The sequence below is a fragment of the Oncorhynchus masou genome, chromosome 20, assembly GCF_036934945.1.
Source record: "Oncorhynchus masou masou isolate Uvic2021 chromosome 20, UVic_Omas_1.1, whole genome shotgun sequence".
Classification (NCBI taxonomy): Eukaryota; Metazoa; Chordata; class Actinopteri; order Salmoniformes; family Salmonidae; genus Oncorhynchus; species Oncorhynchus masou.
In genome coordinates, this window is record NC_088231.1 from 30433621 (window position 1) to 30458668 (window position 25048).

Sequence of the window (25048 nt, forward strand, 5' to 3'; positions counted from 1 at the left end):
TTGACCCAAGTTAAACAATTTAAAGGCAATGCTACCAAATACTAATTGAGTGTATGTAAACTTCTGACTCACTGGGAATGTGATGAAATAAATAAATAATTATCTCTACTATTATTCTGACATTTCACAGTCTTAAAATAAAGTGGTGATCCTAACTGACCTAAGACAGAGAATTTTTACTAGTATTAAATATCAGGAATTGTGAAAAACTGAGTTTATATTTGGCTGCGGTATATGTAAACTTCCGACATTAACTGTGTTATGCAATGTTGTGTGCTGTTGGCATATAGATACATAAGCACATGGTTTTTCCAGCCTTGTGTTCTGAAAATAGTATTTTTTTTCATTGGAGTACTAGTTTAACGAATAATGGTGTCTGATATACTGTAAACACGTCTGGAATGCTGTTAAACTAGCCAGTTTACTCCACCAATCAGGCCTTTATGGTAGAGTGGCCAGACGGAAGCCACTCCTCAGTAAAAGGCACATGACAGCCCGCTTGGAGTTTAACAAAAGACACCTAAAGGACTCTGACCACGAGAAACAAGATTCTCAGGTCTGATGAATTCAAGATTGAACTCTTTGGCCTGAATGCCAAGCACCATGTCTGTAGGAAACCTGGCACCATCCCTACGGTGAAGCATGGTGGTGGCAGCATCATGGTGTGGGGATGTTTTTCAGTGGCAGGGACTGGGAGACTAGTCAGGATCAAGGGAAAGATGAACGGAGCAAAGTAGAGAGAGTTCCTTGATGAAAACCTGCTCCAGGGTGCTCAGGACCTCAGACTGGGGAGAAGGTTCACCTTCCAACAGGACAACGACCCCGGACTTGAACCCCATCGAACATCACAAGTTTAGTGTAAGACTGTAACATAACAAGATGTGGAGAAAGTCAAGATGTCTGAATACTTTCCGAATGTTTCAGCCGCATTCAGGACCCAAACTAACCAGTTTATCATAATGTGGGGCGGCAGGGTAGCCTCGTGGTTAGAGTGTTGGACTAGTAATCGGAAGGTTGCAAGTTCAAATCCCCGAGCTGACAAGGTACAAATCTGTCGTTCTGCCCCTGAACAGGCAGTTAACCCACTGTTCCTAGTCCATCATTGAAAATAAGAATTTGTTCTTAACTGACTTGCCAAGTTAAATAAAGGTAAAATAAAAAATAAATATAAATTAATCAACCAATAACTTCTCACTATGGAATCAAGATCAGCGAATCTACACTGTGTGTGTGTGTGAGAGAGAGTGAGTCAACTGATCTGTCAGGTTGTATTTAGCTGCTCTGACCTTCTCAGCTCTTCTCTGTAAAGGTCGTGACACACACACACTAAACATTTAAGTCATTTGGCAGACGCTCTTCTCCAGAGCGACTTACAAACCATCATTGATCTTTACTGCATTAATGAGTCATTCACAACGGGTGTGTTTTAGTTAGTCAATAGTTTACTATATTAAATAGTTTACCACAATACATACACACACACTGTGTAGTAATGTGGGCATTTGTGTGTCGTAGTGGTCGAGAAGGTGGACTATCTGTTTGCTGAAAACGGATTGGTGGCCTATCAGAATGGACAGCTGGTAGCAATACAGGTGAGACCCTGAGCTCTAACCTTTGATGCTCCCATGTGGTTTATTGACCAAGATGGACATGTTGTAGTCACTGGTTGTTTCAGAGGATCCAGGGCTGTGATTGGTTGTTTCAGAGTATCCAGGCGTACATGGGGGAGGATCTTCTTCAAGACTTCATCAACTTCTGTCTCAACTACCTGGCCAAGATTACACTACCCAGGAAGAGGTACGCTCTCTCTCTCACACCATCTCTGTCTGTCTCAACTACCTGGCCTAGATTACACTACCCAGGAAGAGGTACACACTCTCTCTCACACACACTCACCCTGTCTCTCTCACACATGCTCACCCCACCTCTGTCTGTCTGTGTCTCCTCAGGGGGACGTTTATAGAGTTCCGTAATGGAATGTTGAACGTGTCACCGGTCGGGCGGAGCTGTAGTCAGGAGGAGAGGATAGAGTTCTACCAGCTGGACCAGGTATGGAGGGATGATGTCTGTCTGTCTGTGTCGTTAGGTCACTTTGATTGACCGCTGTCTCTCAACAGAAAGAACGAATCAGAGAGAAGTTTGTTGCCGTTCTTCAAGAGGAGTTTAAAGGCAAAGGACTGACCTTCTCTATAGGTGAGTCTGACCTCTAAACCCTGACCTTGAACCCCAAGGAATTCTCTATAAGTGAGTTTGACCTCTAACCTTAAGCACTTCTCTATAGGTGAGTCTGACCTCTAATCTCCTTCTCTCCCTCCCTGCCTCCCACTCTTCCTCGCTCCAACTCTGCAGGTGGTCAGATCAGTTTTGATGTGTTCCCAGAGGGCTGGGACAAGCGTTACTGTCTGGGCCTGGTAGAGAAAGACTCCTATAAAACCATACACTTCTTTGGAGACAAAACTAAACCTGTAAGTAGCTTTATGATGACGACAACCGTGTTATGACAGCAACCGTGTTATCGCTTTATTATGACGACGGCCGCGTTATAGCTTTACGACGACGACAACCGCGTTATAGCTTTACGACGGCTTTACGCGACGACAACCGCGTTATAGCTTTACGACGACGACAACCGCGTTATAGCTTTACGGCTTGACGACGACCGCGTTACGGCTTTCTGACGACGACCGCGTTACGGCTTGCGACGACCGCGTTGCGGCTTGACGACGACCGCGTCACGGCTTTTCACGACGACCGCGTCACGCTGGACGACGACGACCGCGTCACGGCTTGACGACGACCGCGTCACGGCTTGACGACGACCGCGTCACGGCTTGATCGACGATCCACCGCGTCACGGCTTTACGGCAGCGGCGACCGCGTCACGGCTTGACGACGACCGCGTCATGGCTTTACTGACGACCGCGTCACGGCGTGACGACGCGACCGCGTCACGGCGGCCTTGAACGACGCGTCACGGCGGCACGGCGACCGCGTCACGGCTTTACGGCGACCGCGTCACGGCTTTACGACGACGCGCCGCGTCATGGCTTTACGGCGACCGCGTCATGTCGCTGCTTGACGACGACCGCGTCATGGCTGACGACGAATCGCGTCATGGCTTTCTTACGGCGGCGACGTCCACGGCTTTACGACGGCGACGCGTCATGGCTTTACGACGGCGGCGACCGCGTCACGCATGGCTTTACGGCGGCGACCCGCGTCACAGCTGCGACGAGCGACGACCGCGTCACAGCTTTACGACGACGGCGACCGCGTCACAGCTTTACGGACGACGGCGTCATGGCTTTACGACGACGGCGTCACAGCTTTACGGCGAACAGCTTTACGACGACGACAGCGTCACAGCTTTACGGCGACAAAGCTTTACTGACGACACGTCACATGCTTTACGACGACGACCGTCACGACCTACGGCACGACGCGTCATGGCTTAACGACAACCGCGTCATGGCTTTACGACGACGACAACCGTGTTATGGCTTTACGACGACGACCGTGTTATAGCTTTATTTAGGAAACTACAGTATATGATATTAATGTTGACACTGCTTTAGGTTCAAACTATATGATATATTAATGTTGACACTGCTTTAGGGGGGAAACTATATGATATATTAATGTTGACACTGCTTTAGGGGGGAAACTATATGATATATTAATGTTGACACTGCTTTAGGGGGGAAACTATATGATATATTAATGTTGACACTGCTTTAGGGGGGAAACTACATGATATATTAATGTTGACACTGCTTTAGGTTCAAACTACATGATATATTAATGTTGACACTGCTTTAGGGGGAAACTATATGATATATTAATGTTGACACTGCTTTAGGTTCAAACTACATGATATATTAATGTTGACACTGCTTTAGGGGGAAACTATATGATATATTAATGTTGACACTGCTTTAGGGGGAAACTACATGATATATTAATGTTGACACTGCTTTAGGTTCAAACTACATGATATATTAATGTTGACACTGCTTTAGGGGGAAACTACATGATATATTAATGTTGACACTGCTTTAGGTTCAAACTACATGATATATTAATGTTGACACTGCTTTAGGGGGAAACTACATGATATATTAATGTTGACACTGCTTTAGGTTCAAACTACATGATATATTAATGTTGACACTGCTTTAGGGGGAAACTACATGATATATTAATGTTGACACTGCTTTAGGTTCAAACTACATGATATATTAATGTTGACACTGCTTTAGGGGGAAACTATATGATATATTAATGTTGACACTGCTTTAGGTTCAAACTACATGATATATTAATGTTGACACTGCTTTAGGGGGGAAACTATATGATATATTAATGTTGACACTGCTTTAGGGGGGAAACTACATGATATATTAATGTTGACACTGCTTTAGGTTCAAACTACATGATATATTAATGTTGACACTGCTTTAGGTTCAAACTATATGATATATTAATGTTGACACTGCTTTAGGTTCAAACTACATGATATATTATTGTTGACACTGCTTTAGGGGGAAACTATATGATATATTAATGTTGACACTGCTTTAGGGGGAAACTACATGATATATTAATGTTGACACTGCTTTAGGGGGAAACTATATGATATATTAATGTTGACACTGCTTTAGGGGGAAACTACATGATATATTAATGTTGACACTGCTTTAGGGGGGAAACTACATGATATATTAATGTTGACACTGCTTTAGGGGGGAAACTACATGATATATTAATGTTGACACTGCTTTAGGGGGGAAACTACATGATATATTAATGTTGACACTGCTTTAGGGGGGAAACTATATGATATATTAATGTTGACACTGCTTTAGGGGGGAAACTACATGATATATTAATGTTGACACTGCTTTAGGGGGGAAACTATATGATATTAATGTTGACACTGCTTTAGGGGGAAACTACATGATATATTAATGTTGACACTGCTTTAGGGGGAAACTATATGATATATTAATGTTGACACTGCTTTAGGGGGAAACTATATGATATATTAATGTTGACACTGCTTTAGGGGGAAACTATATGATATATTAATGTTGACACTGCTTTAGGTTCAAACTACATGATATATTAATGTTGACACTGCTTTAGGGGGAAAACTATATGATATATTAATGTTGACACTGCTTTAGGTTCAAACTACATGATATATTAACGTTGACACTGCTTTAGGGGGAAACTATATGATATATTAATGTTGACACTGCTTTAGGGGGAAACTATATGATATATTAATGTTGACACTGCTTTAGGGGGAAACTACATGATATATTAATGTTGACACTGCTTTAGGGGGAAACTATATGATATATTAATGTTGACACTGCTTTAGGGGGAAACTACATGATATATTAATGTTGACACTGCTTTAGGGGGAAACTACATGATATATTAATGTTGACACTGCTTTAGGGGGAAACTACATGATATATTAATGTTGACACTGCTTTAGGGGGAAACTACATGATATATTAATGTTGACACTGCTTTAGGGGGAAACTATATGATATATTAATGTTGACACTGCTTTAGGGGGAAACTACATGATATATTAATGTTGACACTGCTTTAGGGGGAAACTATATGATATTAATGTTGACACTGCTTTAGGGGGAAACTACATGATATATTAATGTTGACACTGCTTTAGGGGGGAAACTATATGATATATTAATGTTGACACTGCTTTAGGGGGGAAACTACATGATATATTAATGTTGACACTGCTTTAGGGGGGAAACTATATGATATATTAATGTTGACACTGCTTTAGGTTCAAACTACATGATATATTAATGTTGACACTGCTTTAGGGGGAAAACTATATGATATATTAATGTTGACACTGCTTTAGGTTCAAACTACATGATATATTAACGTTGACACTGCTTTAGGGGGAAACTATATGATATATTAATGTTGACACTGCTTTAGGGGGGAAACTATATGATATATTAATGTTGACACTGCTTTAGGTTCAAACTACATGATATATTAATGTTGACACTGCTTTAGGTTCAAACTATATGATATATTAATGTTGACACTGCTTTAGGTTCAAACTACATGATATATTAATGTTGACACTGCTTTAGAGGGGGAAACTATATGATATATTAATGTTGACACTGCTTTAGGGGGAAACTATATGATATATTAATGTTGACACTGCTTTAGGGGGAAACTATATGATATATTAATGTTGACACTGCTTTAGGGGGGAAACTACATGATATATTAATGTTGACACTGCTTTAGGGGGGAAACTATATGATATATTAATGTTGACACTGCTTTAGGTTCAAACTACATGATATATTAATGTTGACACTGCTTTAGGGGGAAACTACATGATATATTAATGTTGACACTGCTTTAGGGGAAACTACATGATATATTGTTGACACTGCTTTAGGGGGAAACTATATGATATATTAATGTTGACACTGCTTTAGGGGGAAACTACATGATATATTGTTGACACTGCTTTAGGGGGAAACTATATGATATATTAATGTTGACACTGCTTTAGGGGGAAACTACATGATATATTAATGTTGACACTGCTTTAGGGGGAAACTACATGATATATTGTTGACACTGCTTTAGGGGGAAACTATATGATATATTAATGTTGACACTGCTTTAGGTTCAAACTATATGATATATTAATGTTGACACTGCTTTAGGTTCAAACTACATGATATATTAATGTTGACACTGCTTTAGGGGGAAACTACATGATATATTGTTGACACTGCTTTAGGGGGAAACTATATGATATATTAATGTTGACACTGCTTTAGGGGGAAACTACATGATATATTAATGTTGACACTGCTTTAGGGGGAAACTATATGATATATTAATGTTGACACTGCTTTAGGGGGAAACTACATGATATATTAATGTTGACACTGCTTTAGGGGGAAACTATATGATATTAATGTTGACACTGCTTTAGGTTCAAACTACATGATATATTAATGTTGACACTGCTTTAGGGGGAAACTATATGATATATTAATGTTGACACTGCTTTAGGGGGAAACTACATGATATATTAATGTTGACACTGCTTTAGGTTCAAACTACATGATATATTAATGTTGACACTGCTTTAGGGGGAAACTATATGATATATTAATGTTGACACTGCTTTAGGGGGAAACTATATGATATATTAATGTTGACACTGCTTTAGGGGGAAACTATATGATATATTAATGTTGACACTGCTTTAGGGGGAAACTATATGATATATTAATGTTGACACTGCTTTAGGGGGAAACTACATGATATATTAATGTTGACACTGCTTTAGGGGGAAACTACATGATATATTGTTGACACTGCTTTAGGGGGAAACTACATGATATATTAATGTTGACACTGCTTTAGGGGAAACTACATGATATATTAGTGTTGACACTGCTTTAGGGGGAAACTACATGATATATTAATGTTGACACTGCTTTAGGGGGAAACTATATGATATATTAATGTTGACACTGCTTTAGGGGGGAAACTACATGATATATTAATGTTGACACTGCTTTAGGGGGGAAACGACTATGAGATCTATGCAGATCCCAGAACCATCGGACATGAAGTCACCTGCCCTGAAGATACACAACGTATCTGTCAAGACCTGTTCTTCAACTGACACACAGCAGTAATCAGATGTCTGAAGTGCCAAAGAGACGTCCTGCCCTTCCATGTGATCGTTAGTTTTATGGAATTCATCTGGGAGTTCCCTGATGCATACAACACCGCTGTGGTGACACCCCTGTTTAGTAAACGAATGGTTTTGACCGCTGGGAACTATGGAAAATGAAGCTTCTTCCAACAGTGTCTTTCTGCACATTAACTTTATCCACTTCCTGGAACCATGAAAAACTGCTATTGGTTAAACTATATTGACATTGTTTGGGGTTTTAGGCTGGGTTTCTGTGTATCACTTTGTTGTATCGGCTGTTGTAAAAAGGGCTTTATAAATAAATCTGATTGAAAACCCCTCCTAAAATTAATATTTAGACTAGTATTATTATTTTTAGTTTACAGTTATTGCCCTGGTTGAAACATGTTTTGAAACAGTGTTCTCTAATGAACAGGACCAATCATTGTGGATGTGTTTCATGGCTTCTGGTTGGGATATGTACGTACAGTCACTGGGGACGACGTCATTGATGCACTTATTAATGAAGCCGGTGACTTGTGGTAAACTCAATGTTATCGGATGGTTAACAAATGTGACCGACCTCCCCGATTCGGTCTTATGTAGCAACGTTTGAAATTGTGTTGTGTACATTGGATAAATGTAGAGACTGAGCTAGAAAATGGTACATCATACACTACAGTTGAGGAACAATGGGGAATTAATTCTGCTTTGAAAGTTGATCAACTTGTAACCCCACTTTTTAGAAAATGTCCCTTTAATGTTTTGGTACCTACTGGAGAGCTCTTTGTCTACACCCTCTTACGCATCTCTTTAAGGATTCACATATGAGGCCATGTGCTAAACAGAGTGAGTAGTGTAGTGAACAACCACAAACTAACCCACAGACTAAAAGTGGTCACCTACAATAAGGAAAAACTCAAGGTAAAAACATTGTCTAGACATGTTCATGAAATACAATAGATGGCTGTAATCACACCTGGCTAACTTGATGGGTCCTGTATTCATCTGGTTAATTGTTCTGTTTCGACATCTAGCATTACCCTCAGTGACATATCCTGACAATGTAAACGTTATGCATTACCCTCAGTGACATCCTGACATAATGTAAACGTTATGCATTACCCTCAGTGACATATCCTGACATAATGTAAACGTTATGCATTACCCTCAGTGACATATCCTGACATAATGTAAACGTTATGCATTACCCTCAGTGACATATCCTGACAATGTAAACATTATGCATTACCCTCAGTGACATATCCTGACATAATGTAAACGTTATGCATTACCCTCAGTGACATATCCTGACATAATGTAAACGTTATGCATTACCCTCAGTGACATATCCTGACATAATGTAAACGTTATGCATTACCCTCAGTGACATATCCTGACATAATGTAAACGTTATGCATTACCCTCAGTGACATATCCTGACAATGTAAACGTTATGCATTACCCTCAGTGACATATCCTGACATAATGTAAACGTTATGCATTACCCTCAGTGACATATCCTGACATAATGTAAACGTTATGCATTACCCTCAGTGACATATCCTGACAATGTAAACGTTATGCATTACCCTCAGTGACATATCCTGACATAATGTAAACGTTATGCATTACCCTCAGTGACATATCCTGACATAATGTAAACGTTATGCATTACCCTCAGTGACATATCCTGACATAATGTAAACGTTATGCATTACCCTCAGTGACATATCCTGACATAATGTAAACGTTATGCATTACCCTCAGTGACATATCCTGACATAATGTAAATGTTATGCATTACCCTCAGTGACATATCCTGACATAATGTAAACGTTATGCATTACCCTCAGTGACATATCCTGACAATGTAAACGTTATGCATTACCCTCAGTGACATATCCTGACAATGTAAACGTTATGCATTACCCTCAGTGACATATCCTGACAATGTAAACGTTATGCATTACCCTCAGTGACATAGCCTGACAATGTAAACGTTATGCATTACCCCCAGTGACATCCTGACATAATGTAAACGTTATGCATTACCCTCAGTGACATCCTGACATAATGTAAACGTTATGCATTACCCTCAGTGACATATCCTGACAATGTAAACGTTATGCATTACCCTCAGTGACATATCCTGACATAATGTAAACATTATACATTACCCTCTGTCCCTCTGACATATCCTGACATAATGTAAACGTTATGCATTACCCTCAGTGACATCCTGACATAATGTAAACGTTATGCATTACCCTCAGTGACATATCCTGACAATGTAAACGTTATGCATTACCCTCAGTGACATATCCTGACAATGTAAACGTTATGCATTACCCCCAGTGACATGACATAATGTAAACATTATGCATTACCCTCAGTGACATAATGTAAACGTTGTGACATATCCTGACATAACGTAAACGTTATACATCACCCTCAGTGACATATCCTGACATAACGTTATACATTACCCTCCCTCCGACATATCCTGACATAACGTTATACATTACCCTCTCATATCCTGACATAATGTAAACGTTATGCATTACCCTCAGTGACATATCCTGACATAATGTAAACGTTATACATTACCCTCAGTGACATATCCTGACATAATGTAAACGTTATGCATTACCCTCAGTGACATATCCTGACATAAACATTATACATTACCCTCAGTGAACGTTATACATTACCCTCTGTCCCTCTGACATATCCTGACAATGTAAACGTTATGCATTACCCTCAGTGACATATCCTGACATAATGTAAATGTTATGCATTACCCTCAGTGACATATCCTGACATAATGTAAACGTTATGCATTACCCTCAGTGACATATCCTGACATAATGTAAACGTTATGCATTACCCTCAGTGACATCCTGACATAATGTAAACGTTATGCATTACCCTCAGTGACATATCCTGACATAATGTAAACCCTCATGACAATGTAAACTTTGACATATCCTGAAATGGAATTAAACATATACATTACCCTCAGTGACATATCCTGACATAATGTAAATTTCTAGTTACCCTCCCTCCGACATAATGTAAACGTTATGCATTACCCTCAGTGACATATCCTGACATAACGTTATACATTACCCTCTGTCCCTCTGACATATCCTGACAATGTAAACGTTATGCATTACCCTCAGTGACATATCCTGACATAATGTAAATGTTATGCATTACCCTCAGTGACATATCCTGACATAATGTAAACAATATACATTACCCTCAGTGACATAACGTTATACATTACCCTCTGTCCCTCTGACATATCCTGACAATGCAAACGTTATACATTACCCTCAGTGACATATCCTGCCATAATGTAAACGTTATGCATTACCCTCAGTGACATATCCTGACATAATGTAAACGTTACATTACCCTCTACGTTATACATTACCCTCAGGCATAATGTACATATCCTGACATATCCTGACACATTACCCTCCCTCAGTGACATAAGTATATTTCATATTCTCAGAACCCAACAACGCCTTTTATATAATTATTCAACATATCAAATGGCTATGGTAGGCTACAAAACCTTTCATAGAGCTGAAAGCCCACACATTTTCTTCAACAAATGTACCTTTTTCTAGTTTAGTCATTTAGTCAAGTGTTTACTTTGCAGGTTGACTTGCAATGTCCCGTACATTGGATGGCCAGATCAACAGGAAGTATTGACTCTACAGTTAATAAACCTCTTCATCCACTGGTATCACATTAGATAACTTCATAAAAAATAGTATCCCTTTGAGATGAATTCATGGAAATAGACAAATAATTTTATCAAACATTAAAATATTAAGAGACTATGGAAATAATTTCTAGTTAAACTAGGTGAAAAGTGTATCAGTTAAAAGACAGTTCCCTTTCGGAGTACAGTAACCATCCTCATCCTGGTTCCCTGAGTGTCTGGCGGAAAGTCATAATGCCTTAGACCAGGTGTGTCACACCTTGGAGAAGGCTGTCAGCAGGGCTCCAGCGAGAACCAATGAGAACGCCATGCCCAGGATGAGGAAGTTACACCAACCCTGAGGATCTAAAGGAGAGGTCATTTAAGCAATTGACCATATACCGCGGCATTGTTGAATACTATTCAATTCTGATTGGCTAGAAGGGCATTCTAAGGGGTAATACTAGATGGACAGGTAGTAAAGATGTAGGACACCTCTGAAGGTTGCAGCATCTGAGGACCTAAGGAGGTGAACATTCACTTCTCCTTCTCATTCCTTTAATTTGTTCTTAATTGACTTGCCTAGTTAAATAAAATCCTCCCATGTTTCTCATTTGACCAGCTGTTTTCAGCAACTGGTATTGAAGTCGGTTGTCCTATTGACGTATTTACTAGCCTAGTGTTTGATATGAGATCTCATGTGTCATGAACAGTGTCCTGTGAGAGAAGTTTTTCTACGGCCCACTGAAATCGCGTCTCATCAGCTCATTGTTTTGATCCGTTTTATTTGCACCAAAGAAAACAAGTGAGGTTGGAAGGCCAAGGACTTAAGAAGTCCAGCAACCTAATAAAATGGGTTAGTCTTTATATAAATGACTAGTGGGCGTCGTCCCAACCACGTAGTCTATTATTTACAAAATATAGTACAGTCAGCGTTTATCCAACTTCTCAACCTCATATTCATCATCTCCAGCACCAAACCAGTGTCTCCATGTGAAAACTGTTTATATGATCTGTGACATCACAGGCCAGGATCTAAAGAACGCTTCTCTGTGACATCACAGGCCAGGATCTAAAGAACGCTTCTCTGTGACATCACAGGCCAGGATCTAAAGAACGCTTCTCTGTGACACAGGCCAGGATCTAAAGAACGCTTCTCTGTGACATCACAGGCCAGAATCTCATAAATCATTTCACATTTTCGAAATTGATCAAATCTCAAATCTAGTGTAAAGGCATTTTAGAAGCTTTGCCTCTATAGCTAATACCGGACACTCATTCTTCATCGCGCAGTCTTCTAAACTCCCCACTCCATTTAATGCCAAGATGTTTAGATGTATTTTTTATTATACTTTTGTAATGTTTTTTTGTGACATGAATCATAATTACAGTCTATCAGGTTGCGTGATCCTCGTAATGTTACGGGAAAAATACAACTAATGGGACGCAGAATTCAATGCATTTCACACTCGCACAAATAAGACCAGTTATTTTTCGTATTTGCATTTAATTTCTTTCACTAGCAAATGTGAGTGAACTGCTTGCACTTTAGAGCCCACTGAATGTCCATCTAATGTTCTCTAATGTTAGCTTTTTTAGATTTGTCCATGTCTTCACATACAGCTGACAGTCGGTAAACAGCATCACAACAAACAGGAGGGGCAGACACCGGGTAGCTACGTCTAATAGTAATGGATTCATCTCCATGTCTGTTGACACAAACTCAGCATCACAACAAACAGGAGGGGCAGACACCGGCTAGCTACGTCTAATAGTAATGGATTCATCTCCATGTCTGTTGACACAAACTCAGCATCACAACAAACAGGGTGAGGGGCAGACACCGGCTAGCTACGTCTAATAGTAATGGATTCATCTCCATGTCTGTTGACACAAACTCAGCATCACAACAAACAGGGTGAGGGGCAGACACCGGCTAGCTACGTCTAATAGTAATGGATTCATCTCCATGCCTGTGTGTTGCAGCTCGAGAATCGGGATGTTAGATTTACTCAGTGGATTTATTTTTTATAAAAATCAGTACATGGACAGAGAATTGCGTAGTTAGTACCACAATGCGTGCATGTTGTTAGGTCTGACACCAGTCAACAGGTTGGACACCGACTCATGCAGGGGTTTTATTTATGTGGACTATTATCTACATTGCAATATAATAGTGAAGATCAAAACTATGAAATAACACATGGAATCATGTAGTAACCAAAAAAGTGTTATATAAAATATATTTTGATTTGTTTATTTGAGATTCTTCAAATAGCCACCCTTTGCCTTGATGACAGCATTGCACACTCTTGGCATTCTCTCAACCAGCTTCATGAGTTAGTCACCAGGAATGCATTTCAATTAATAGGTGTGCCTTAATGCGTTTGAGATATTTGTAACTCACAAGTAAAAAAGGTTAACATGTTTCTATAAGTTTGCTTTGGTAATATATGTGGTAACATTTTTGAATAGAACGGTTACCTACCTTAACCTCCTTAAAGACCACCACTCCCCAAAGAGCTGCAATCAGACCAGGACCCTACAGAGACACACACTTAACACAGTAAAGTGGGGCTTCAGGGTAGCCTAGTGGTTAGAGCGTTGGACTAGTAACCGGAAGGTTGCAAGTTCAAACCCCCGAACTGACTTGCCTAGTTAAATAAAGGTAAAATACAGCCGCAGCGTCGACACAGTGCAGTACCGCTGTAGTATTGACACAGCATTGCTGTAGTATTAACACAGCATTGCTGTAGTATTAACACAGCATTGCTGTAGTATTAACACAGCATTGCTGTAGTATTAACACAGTATTGCTGTAGTATTAACACAGTATTGCTGTAGTATTAACACAGCATTGCTGTAGTATTAACACAGTACCGCTGCAGTATTGACACAGTACCGCTGTAGTATTAACACAGTACTGCTGTAGTATTAACACAGTATTGCTGTAGTATTAACACAGTATTGCTGTAGTATTAACACAGTATTGCTGTAGTATTAATATAGTACCGCCGTAGTATTAATATAGTACTGCTGTAGTATTAACACAGTACCGCTGTAGTATTAACACAGTATTGCTGTAGTATTAATACTCACCGTGGTTATTATGGGGAAACTGACCACAGCACTCAGGTAGGTGTTGGCCAGAAACCAGCAGCAGGTAGCAATACCCCACATCACCCCAGAGACAAAGCCTGGACGAAAATACACACAGTGTAAATAACCCAACAATCTAACCAGGTAGTATTGCTCTAGGGTAGACTCTAGGTGTGTGTGTGTGTACCAGGTAGTATTGCTCTAGGGTAGACTCTAGGTGTGTGTGTGTACCAGGTAGTATTGCTCTAGGGTAGACTAGGTGTGTGTGTACCAGGTAGTATTGCTCTAGGGTAGACTCTAGGTGTGTATGTACCAGGTAGTATTGCTCTAGGGTTAATACTCACCGTGTGTGTACCAGGTAGTATTGCTCTAGGGTAGACTGGTGTGTGTGTGTACCAGGTAGTATTGCTCTAGGTAGACTCTAGGTGTGTGTGTGTACCAGGTAGTATTGCTCTAGCAGACTCTAGGTGTGTGTGTGTACCAGGTAGTATTGCCTATGGTAGACTCAGGTGTGCCTCTAGGGTAGACTCTAGGTGTGTGTGTACCAGGTAGTATTGCTCTAGGGTAGACTCTAGGTGTAAGTATTGCTCTAGGGTAGTACCAGGTTATTGCTCTAGGGTAGACTATTGCTCTAGGTGTGTGTACCAGGTAGTATTGCTCTAGGGTAGACTCTAGGTGTGTGTGTGTACCAGGTAGTATTGCTCTAGGGTAGACTCTAGGTGTGTGTGTGTACCAGGTAGTATTGCTCTAGGGTAGACTCTAGGTGTGTGTGTGTACCAGGTAGTATTGCTCTAGGGTAGACTCTAGGTGTGTGTGTGTACCAGGTAGTATTGCTCTAGGGTAGACTCTAGGTGTGTGTGTGTACCAGGTAGTATTGCTCTAGGGTAGACTCTAGGTGTGTGTGTGTACCAGGTAGTATTGCTCTAGGGTAGACTCTAGGTGTGTGTGTGTACCAGGTAGTATTGCTCTAGGGTAGACTCTAGGTGTGTGTGTGTACCAGGTAGTATTGCTCTAGGGTAGACTCTAGGTGTGTGTGTGTACCAGGTAGTATTGCTCTAGGGTAGACTCTAGGTGTGTGTGTAGTATTGCTCTAGGGTAGACTCTAGGTGTGTGTGTACCAGGTAGTATTGCTGGGTAGTAGGTGTGTGTGTGTGTGTGTGTGTGTGTGTGTGTGTGTGTGTGTGTGTGTGTACCAGGTAGTATTGCTCTAGGGTAGACTCTAGGTGTGTGTGTGTGTACCCGGTAGTATTGCTCTATGGTAGACTCTAGGTGTGTGTGTGTGTGTACCAGGTAGTATTGCTCTAGGGTAGACTCTAGGTGTGCATGTGTACCAGGTAGTATTGCTCTAGGGTAGACTCTAGGTGTGTGTGTGTACCAGGTAGTATTGCTCTAGGGTAGACTCTAGGTGTGTGTGTGTGTGTACCAGGTAGTATTGCTCTAGGGTAGACTCTAGGTGTGTGTGTGTACCAGGTAGTATTGCTCTAGGGTAGACTCTAGGTGTGTGTGTGTAGGTGTATTGCTCTAGGGTAGACTCTAGGTGTGTGTGTGTGTACCAGGTAGTATTGCTCTAGGGTAGACTCTAGGTGTGTGTGTGTACCAGGTAGTATTGCTTTAGGGTAGACTCTAGGTGTGTGTACCAGGTAGTATTGCTCTAGGGTAGACTCTAGGTGTGTGTACCAGGTAGTATTGCTCTAGGGTAGACTCTAGGTGTGTGTGTGTGTACCAGGTAGTATTGCTCTAGGGTAGACTCTAGGTGTGTGTGTACCAGGTAGTATTGCTCTAGGGTAGACTCTAGGTGTGTGTGTGTGTGTGTACCAGGTAGTATTGCTCTAGGGTAGACTCTAGGTGTGTGTGTGTGTACCCGGTAGTATTGCTCTATGGTAGACTCTAGGTGTGTGTGTGTGTGCATTGCTCTAGGGTAGACTCTAGGTGTGCATGTGTACCAGGTAGTATTGCTCTAGGGTAGACTCTAGGTGTGTGTGTGTACCAGGTAGTATTGCTCTAGGGTAGACTCTAGGTGTGTGTGTGTGTGTGTGTACCAGGTAGTATTGCTCTAGGGTAGACTCTAGGTGTGTGTGTGTGTACCAGGTAGTATTGCTCTAGGGTAGACTCTAGGTGTGTGTGTGTACCAGGTAGTATTGCTCTAGGGTAGACTCTAGGTGTGTGTGTGTGTACCAGGTAGTATTGCTCTAGGGTAGACTCTAGGTGTGTGTGTGTACCAGGTAGTATTGCTCTAGGGTAGACTCTAGGTGTGTGTGTGTACCAGGTAGTATTGCTCTAGGGTAGACTCTAGGTGTGTGTGTGTACCAGGTAGTATTGCTCTAGGGTAGACTAGGTGTGTGTGTGTACCAGGTATATTGCTCTAGGGTAGACTCTAGGTGTGTGTGGTAGTACCAGGTAGTCTATTGCTCTCTAGGGTAGACTCTAGGTGTGTGTGTGTACCAGGTAGTATTGCTCTAGGGTAGACTCTAGGTGTGTGTGTGTGTGTACCAGGTAGTATTGCTCTAGGGTAGACTCTAGGTGTGTGTGTGTACCAGGTAGTATTGCTCTAGGGTAGACTCTAGGTGTGTGTACCAGGTAGTATTGCTCTAGGGTAGACTCTAGGTGTGTGTGTGTACCAGGTAGTATTGCTCTAGGGTAGACTCTAGGTGTGTGTGTGTACCAGGTAGTATTGCTCTAGGGTAGACTCTAGGTGTGTGTGTACCCGGTAGTATTGCTTTATGGTAGACTCTAGGTGTGCTGTGTGTACCAGGTAGTATTGCTCTAGGGTAGACTCTAGGTGTGTGTGTGTAAACACAGGTAGTCTATTGCTCTAGGGTAGACTCTAGGTGTGTTCTTCATGGCAGCGCAGCTAGATCAGAGAAGAGACCGTGCTCAGAATATCACTGAACTGGTGCAATAGGGTCCAGATCCTATTAGGCAGAGATTAGGCATCAAACTATCAGCCAGGTGCTGCTGGAGATAGAGATATATAACTCACAACGTATCCCTGCCATTATGGTGGCACCATAGAGATATATAGAGATCAATCTATCTCTGCCATTATGGTGGCACCATAGAGATATATAGAGATCACAACGTATCTCTGCCATCATGGTGGCACCATAGAGATGTATAGAGATCACAAAGTATCTCTGCCATTATGGTGGCACCATAGAGATATATAGAGATCACAACATTGTATCTATGCCGTTATGGTGGAACCATAGAGAGGTATAGAGATCACAACGTATCCCTGCCGTTTTGGTGGCACCATAGAGATTGTAACGTTGTACCTCCATTTGAAAGTAGTACATTTTCTTCCTCTTTTGATGTTTGAAAAAGTGCAAAGCTAATATTGGTGATTTACCGCCACCTGCAGTGCTGGAGCCATGAACTGAATCTTTTGACAAATGTATTGTGGCCACTAGATGGCGGTCATATAGCTTAAAGCCATTTACAAACCATGCAACTCAATGTGAAGAAGAAGATAATGCTCTGATCAAGGCGGGCCCTCATTAGGCAAGATTAGGCACTAAACTAACCAAGACGCACCTCCAACAATAACAACTAAAATCTCAAATAATTCTGCCCAAAAACAAAAGACAATCTCTCTCTCGAGAGAGCAGCCGTGAAGGGGAGAGACGGGTAAGGCAGCCGTGAAGGGGAGAGACGGGTAAGGCAGCCGTGAAGGGGAGAGACGGGTAAGGCAGCCGTGAAGGGGAGAGACGGGTAAGGCAGCCGTGAAGGGGAGAGACGGGTAAGGCAGCCGTGAAGGGGAGAGACGGGTAAGGCAGCCGTGAAGGGGAGAGACGGGTAAGGCAGCCGTGAAGGGGAGAGACGGGTAAGGCAGCCGTGAAGGGGAGAGACGGGTAAGGCAGCCGTGAAGGGGAGAGACGGGTAAGGCAGCCGTGAAGGGGAGAGACGGGTAAGGCAGCCGTGAAGGGGAGAGACGGGGAAGGCAGCCGTGAAGGGGAGAGACGGGTAAGGCAGCCGTGAAGGGGAGAGACGGGTAAGGCAGCCGTGAAGGGGAGAGACGGGTAAGGCAGCCGAGACGGGTAATGCAGCTGTGAAGGGGAGAGATGGGTAATGCAGCTGTGACGTACCAAACTGGCTTGCCCCGGTGAAGTGGCTGTCATGATGTGCTGCGTGGTTCTTAATGTAGAGAACTGGAACAAAAGAGGTACCGTACAACAAACCTGCTGCCACAGCTAGGAGAGAACCACTGGAGGGAGAGGGGGAGAGAGAGAGGGGGAGAGAGATTAGAAAACACAGCTAGGAGAGAACCACTGGAGGGAGAGAGAGGGGGAGAGAGTTTAGAAAACACAGCTAGGAGAGAACCACTGGAGGGAGAGAGATTAGAAAACACAGCTGAGAAATGAAAAGCTGGTATGTGGACACCTGCCTGTCTGACATCTCATTCCAAATTCACAGGTATTAATATGGAGCTGCTATAACAGCCTCCACTCCTCTGGGAAGGCTTTCCACTAGATGTAGGAACATTGCTGCTATAACAGCCTCCACTCTTCTGGGAAGGCTTTCCACTAGATGTTGGAACATTGCTGCTATAACAGCCTCCACTCTTCTGGGAAGGCTTTCCACTAGATGTTGGAACATTGCTGCTATAACAGCCTCCACTCTTCTGGGAAGGCTTTCCACTAGATGTAGGAACATTGCTGCTATAACAGCCTCCACTCTTCTGGGAAGGCTTTCCACTAGATGTTGGAACATTGCTGCTATAACAGCCTCCACTCTTCTGGGAAGGCTTTCCACTAGATGTTGGAACATTGCTGCTATAACAGCCTCCACTCTTCTGGGAAGGCTTTCCAATAGGTGTTGGAACATTGCTGTGGGGACTTGCTTCCCTTTATCCTCTTGTTCGAGGCAGTGATTTTCTGCTCAAGCAGTGCAAGCCTCCCGCTCTGCAAATGTTAAGCGTGTCGAGCCTATGTTAAGATGAGATACGTACACCAGTCGTTTGGTCCGCGGTCTCAGTGTGTCGACCCACGAGTCATCAGACGACGTCCCACCATCTGAATTTAAACACTACAGACACACACAGACAGACACACACAGACAGACACACACAGACACACACACTATTAAAATCTGCTCCAGACTGTTGTAGAGCGACTCAGGCTAGGAACAGCAGTGTGTCTCACGCCGTCTATGAGTAGTGGCTCCTCCTCTTCTGGTCTGGAGGTCTGACTGTGAACATCACTCTTCACAAAGAAGAAGATCACAGCACTGAGGAGAGAGAGCAGTGTTACACACCATGTTACATACTACACACCCTGTTACATACTACACACCCTGTTACACACACTGTTACATACTACACACCCTGTTACACACCATGTTACATACTACACACCCTGTTACACTACACACCATGTTACATACACACACCTGTTACACACCACTGTTACATACTACACGCCTGTTACACACACATACACACACCCTGTTACACACCCTGTTACATACTACACACTGTTACACACCATGTTACATACTACACACCCTGTTACACACACCTGTTACACACACACCCTGTTACACACACTGTTACATACTACACACCCTGTTACACACCATGTTACATACTACACACCCTGTTACACACCATGTTACATACTACACACCCTGTTACACACCATGTTACATACTACACACCCTGTTACACACCACTGTTACATACTACACACCCTGTTACACACCATGTTACATACTACACACCCTGTTACACACCACATACTACACACCATGTTACACCCTGTTACACACACACCCTGTTACACACTACACACCCTGTTACACCCTGTTACATACTACACACCGTTACACACACTGTTACATACTACACACCATGTTACATACTACACACCCTGTTACACACCATGTTACATACTACACACCCTGTTACACACACTGTTACATACTACACACCCTGTTACACACCATGTTACATACTACACACCCTGTTACACACACACCTGTTACACACATGTTACATACTACACACCCTGTTACACACACCATACTACACACCCTGTTACACACCCTGTTACATACACACACCAACACACACCCTGTTACATACACACACCTGTTACACACCATGTTACCAACACCCTGTTACACACCATGTTACATACTACACACCCTGTTACACACCACCATACTACACCCTGTTACACACCATACTACACACCCTGTTACACACCATGTTACATACTACACACCCTGTTACACACCATGTTACATACTACACACCCTGTTACACACACTTACATACTACACACCCTGTTACACACCATGTTACATACTACACACCCTGTTACACACCCTGTTACACACCACCAAACACCCTGTTACACACCACCAAACACCCTGTTACACACCAAACACCCTGTTACACACCAAACACCCTGTTAGTTACACACCACCATACACCCTGTTACACACCCCTCCACGTTACACACCCCTCCACGTTACACACCCCTCCACGTTACACACCCCTCCAGCATGGCGTTACACACCCTGTTATACTCCCCCGCTAGAGGTATACGCCCCACCACCACAAAAACACCCCTCATTACCTGAGCAGACAGCATCCTGCTCCACAGTAGTTGAGTGTTGGGTTAGAAACTTCCTCAGCATCGATCCCAAACCAGCCAAACCTAGAGATACACACACAGTGTATTGTAAGGGTGCGTGAGGTGTGTGTGTGTATCTCTAGGTTTGGCTGGTGTGTGTGCCCCCCCAGCATGGCTAGAGCGTACCTGGAGCTTGCCCAACCAATGAGGAGGTTGAAAGAGGCCCAGATGAGGAGGCCCAGACCCAGACCGATGGTTTTCACTATGGGGACCACCGTGATGTTACCTACACACACAAACACACAGATTAAATAAATACTTACCTGTAGCCCAGAGGGCCCCCCCCAGCATGGCTAGAGGTATACTGACCTGTAGCCCAGATGCCCCCCCCCCAGCATGGCTAGAGGTATACTGACCTGTAGCCCAGATGCCCCCCCCAGCATGGCTAGAGGTATACTGACCTGTAGCCCAGATGCCCCCCCCCCAGCATGGCTAGAGGTATACTGACCTGTAGCCCAGATTCCCCCCCCCCCCCAGCATGGCTAGAGGTATACTGACCTGTAGCCCAGATGCCCCCCCCCCAGCATGGCTAGAGGTATACTGACCTGTAGCCCAGATGCCCCCCCCAGCATGGCTAGAGGTATACTGACCTGTAGCCCAGATGCCCCCCCCAGCATGGCTAGAGGTATACTGACCTGTAGCCCAGATTCCCCCCAGATGCCCCCCAGCATGGCTAGAGGTATACTGACCTGTAGCCCAGATGCCCCCCCCCCCCAGCATGGCTAGAGGTATACTGACCTGTAGCCCAGATGCCCCCCCCCCAGCATGGCTAGAGGTATACTGACCTGTAGCCCAGATGCCCCCCCCCCAGCATGGCTAGAGGTATACTGACCTGTAGCCCAGATGCCCCCCCCCAGCATGGCTAGAGGTATACTGACCTGTAGCCCAGATGCCCCCAGCATGGCCCCCCCCCCCCCCCCAGCATGGCTAGAGGTATACTGACCTGTAGCCCAGATGCCCCCCCCCCAGCATGGCTAGAGGTATACTGACCTGTAGCCCAGATGCCCCCCCCAGCATGGCTAGAGGTATACTGACCTGTAGCCCAGATGCCCCCCAGCATGGCTAGAGGTATACTGACCTGACCTGTAGCCCAGATGCCCCCCCAGCATGGCTAGAGGTATACTGACCTGTAGCCCAGATGCCCCCCCCAGCATGGCTAGAGGTATACTGACCTGTAGCCCAGATGCCCCCCCCCCCCCAGCATGGCTAGAGGTATACTGACCTGTAGCCCAGATGCCCCCCCCCCCAGCATGGCTAGAGGTATACTGACCTGTAGCCCAGATGCCCCCCCCCATGGCTAGCATGGCTAGAGGTATACTGACCTGTAGCCCAGATGCCCCCCAGCATGGCTAGAGGTATACTGACCTGTAGCCCAGATGCCCCCAGCATGGCTAGAGGTATACTGACCTGTAGCCCAGATGCCCCCCCCCAGCATGGCTAGCACTGACCTGTAGCCCAGATGGCATGGCTAGAGGTATACTGACCTGTAGCCCAGATGCCCCCAGCATGGCTAGAGGTATACTGACCTGTAGCCCAGATGCCCCCCCAGCATGGCTAGAGGTATACTGACCTGTAGCCCAGATGCCCCCCCCCCCAGCATGGCTAGAGGTATACTGACCTGTAGCCCAGATGCCCCCCCCAGCATGGCTAGAGGTATACTGACCTGTAGCCCAGATGCCCCCCCCAGCATGGCTAGAGGTATACTGACCTGTAGCCCAGATGCCCCCCAGCATGGCTAGAGGTATACTGACCTGTAGCCCAGATGCCCCCCCCCAGCATGGCTAGAGGTATACTGACCTGTAGCCCAGATGCCCCCCCCAGCATGGCTAGAGGTATACTGACCTGTAGCCCAGATGCCCCCAGCATGGCTAGAGGTATACTGACCTGTAGCCCAGATGCCCCCAGCATGGCTAGAGGTATACTGACCTGTAGCCCAGATGCCCCCCCCCCAGCATGGCTAGAGGTATACTGACCTGTAGCCCAGATGCCCCCCCAGCATGGCTAGAGGTATACTGACCTGTAGCCCAGATGCCCCCCCCAGCATGGCTAGAGGTATACTGACCTGTAGCCCAGATGCCCCCCCCCCAGCATGGCTAGAGGTATACTGACCTGTAGCCCAGATGCCCCCCCCCAGCATGGCTAGAGGTATACTGACCTGTAGCCCAGATGCCCCCCCAGCATGGCTAGAGGTATACTGACCTGTAGCCCAGATGCCCCCAGCATGGCTAGAGGTATACTGACCTGTAGCCCAGATGCCCCCCCACAGCATGGCTAGAGGTATACTGACCTGTAGCCCAGATGCCCCCCAGCATGGCTAGAGGTATACTGACCTGTAGCCCAGATGCCCCCCCCCCAGCATGGCTAGAGGTATACTGACCTGTAGCCCAGATGCCCCCCCCAGCATGGCTAGAGGTATACTGACCTGTAGCCCAGATGGCCCCCCCCAGCATGGCTAGCGGCCAGAAGGTGGGAGACCCCAGAATAATGTTGACCACCAGAGATACGCTCCAGACTGCTGCACACAGCACCCACTGGAAGAACAGACCTGCAACACACACAACGAATCAAATGTTATTGGTCACATACACCTGCAGTACCACACTGCCAACAGCGGTAGCAAAGGGGAGTTGGACACACTTGGGGTGCATTCAGCAGGACACAGTGTTTTGGAAATGTTCAGATATAAATAGGCTGTGTGTGGGGGGGGACACAATGTATAATAAGGAATCACATGAGCTCTATTCATGGTATTTCTTGGTTTGGCAAATGAATGTGGCCCTGCCTTTCTTACTAAACAGCATCATTGATTAGTGATGACGTAGCCTAATCAATCAGTGATCGATAAGTATTACACAATAAGGAAAGTTGCGTTTGGAAAGCCTCGGGAAGTGGAAAGTTCAGAACACATAACATGTAATCGTACAGGAAAGAAGGTTAAACAATGTCAAGTTACCAGACCCACGAAACACCAGGAATAAACCAAGTGTCGTCTTTTAAAGCCGTTTAACCGGTCCCCGGTTAACACGTTGAGTAAACTAGCTAACGTTAGTTCTGAAGGCGTTGAACTCATTATACATGTCTCGCTTCGTCCTTACCGTCTCCGGTGGGTATCTTCTTCACGGGGACAAAGTTAGAACCGTAAAACAGAACGGCCACCCCGCACGAGACGAAGCCATAGGTTAGGTCGGTGCCGTTGGACGAGTTAGTCACGAACTGCACCGAATACTTCCCGAGTTGTCCGGTATTCTCACCTGAAACAAGCACAAACTGGTCTGACACAGTAGTAGCCCATACAGACCCGTAGGAAATGACAAGAGACCTACAGTAACAAACCTGTAGATGTGTTCAATTCGGCGTCACATTGTACCGCCTGTAGTGTCGCTAGGAGCAGACATACACTGCTAACACTCAACAATAACATGACCGCAGAGACGACTAGATACGAGCTGACTACTAACCTAGGCTACATTAACCAGCTGTTTCAATATACTACTTAGACGTTAACGGTGTAGACCGGTTCTACAACTCTGCAAGGTACTGACAACTGCGGTGCGGAGGAGTTACACTTCCGTGTACATCACATGACCACCGTGCAGTTCGTTTTGCACCGCTGGGCAATATTAACCCCAAAGATGGTGGATAAATAAGAGTTTTACTCAGGCCGTTTTACCATTGGATAATTGTTTTGTTGTCAATGTTCCTGTCAGTGTAAGTTTCCTCTTTCTGCTTTTCCCGTGTGAGCTCCTGGTTCCTCCATAATATCTGTCATCCTCACGCAAGAGAGGGAACAGCTGGCTCTGGGTCTACTTACTGGGCGCGTTCGAGGAGATTACTTTTATCAAAGGTGGTCACCACCATGTT

The 25048-nt window shown here is 44.2% G+C and overlaps 2 protein-coding genes across 2 annotated transcripts in view; one reads left to right on the top strand and one right to left on the bottom strand.

The window, feature by feature from the left end:
* LOC135507238 (phosphomannomutase 2-like) overlaps positions 1 to 8084 on the top strand; it is a 36624-nt gene extending 28540 nt beyond the window's left edge. Inside the window, exons 3-8 of the mRNA XM_064926834.1 lie at positions 1516 to 1592; positions 1706 to 1797; positions 1950 to 2049; positions 2118 to 2193; positions 2350 to 2465; positions 7616 to 8084. Coding sequence (XP_064782906.1) covers positions 1516 to 1592; positions 1706 to 1797; positions 1950 to 2049; positions 2118 to 2193; positions 2350 to 2465; positions 7616 to 7720 — 566 coding nt within the window. The 3' untranslated portion in view covers positions 7721 to 8084. The remainder of the gene's footprint in view (positions 1 to 1515; positions 1593 to 1705; positions 1798 to 1949; positions 2050 to 2117; positions 2194 to 2349; positions 2466 to 7615) is intronic.
* Positions 8085 to 11256: 3172 nt separating this feature from the next.
* LOC135507241 (transmembrane protein 144-like) lies at positions 11257 to 24875 on the bottom strand. The gene is made up of 11 exons (XM_064926837.1): positions 24521 to 24875; positions 24283 to 24438; positions 23610 to 23732; positions 21314 to 21413; positions 21131 to 21211; positions 19691 to 19775; positions 19498 to 19574; positions 18635 to 18753; positions 14550 to 14647; positions 13939 to 13992; positions 11257 to 11808 (listed from the first exon to the last, which is right to left on the bottom strand). The coding sequence occupies exons 1-11, from the start codon at positions 24606 to 24608 to the stop codon at positions 11725 to 11727; spliced, it is 1065 nt and encodes a 354-aa protein (XP_064782909.1). The 5' UTR covers positions 24609 to 24875; the 3' UTR covers positions 11257 to 11724.
* Between the last annotated feature and the right edge of the window lie 173 nt (positions 24876 to 25048).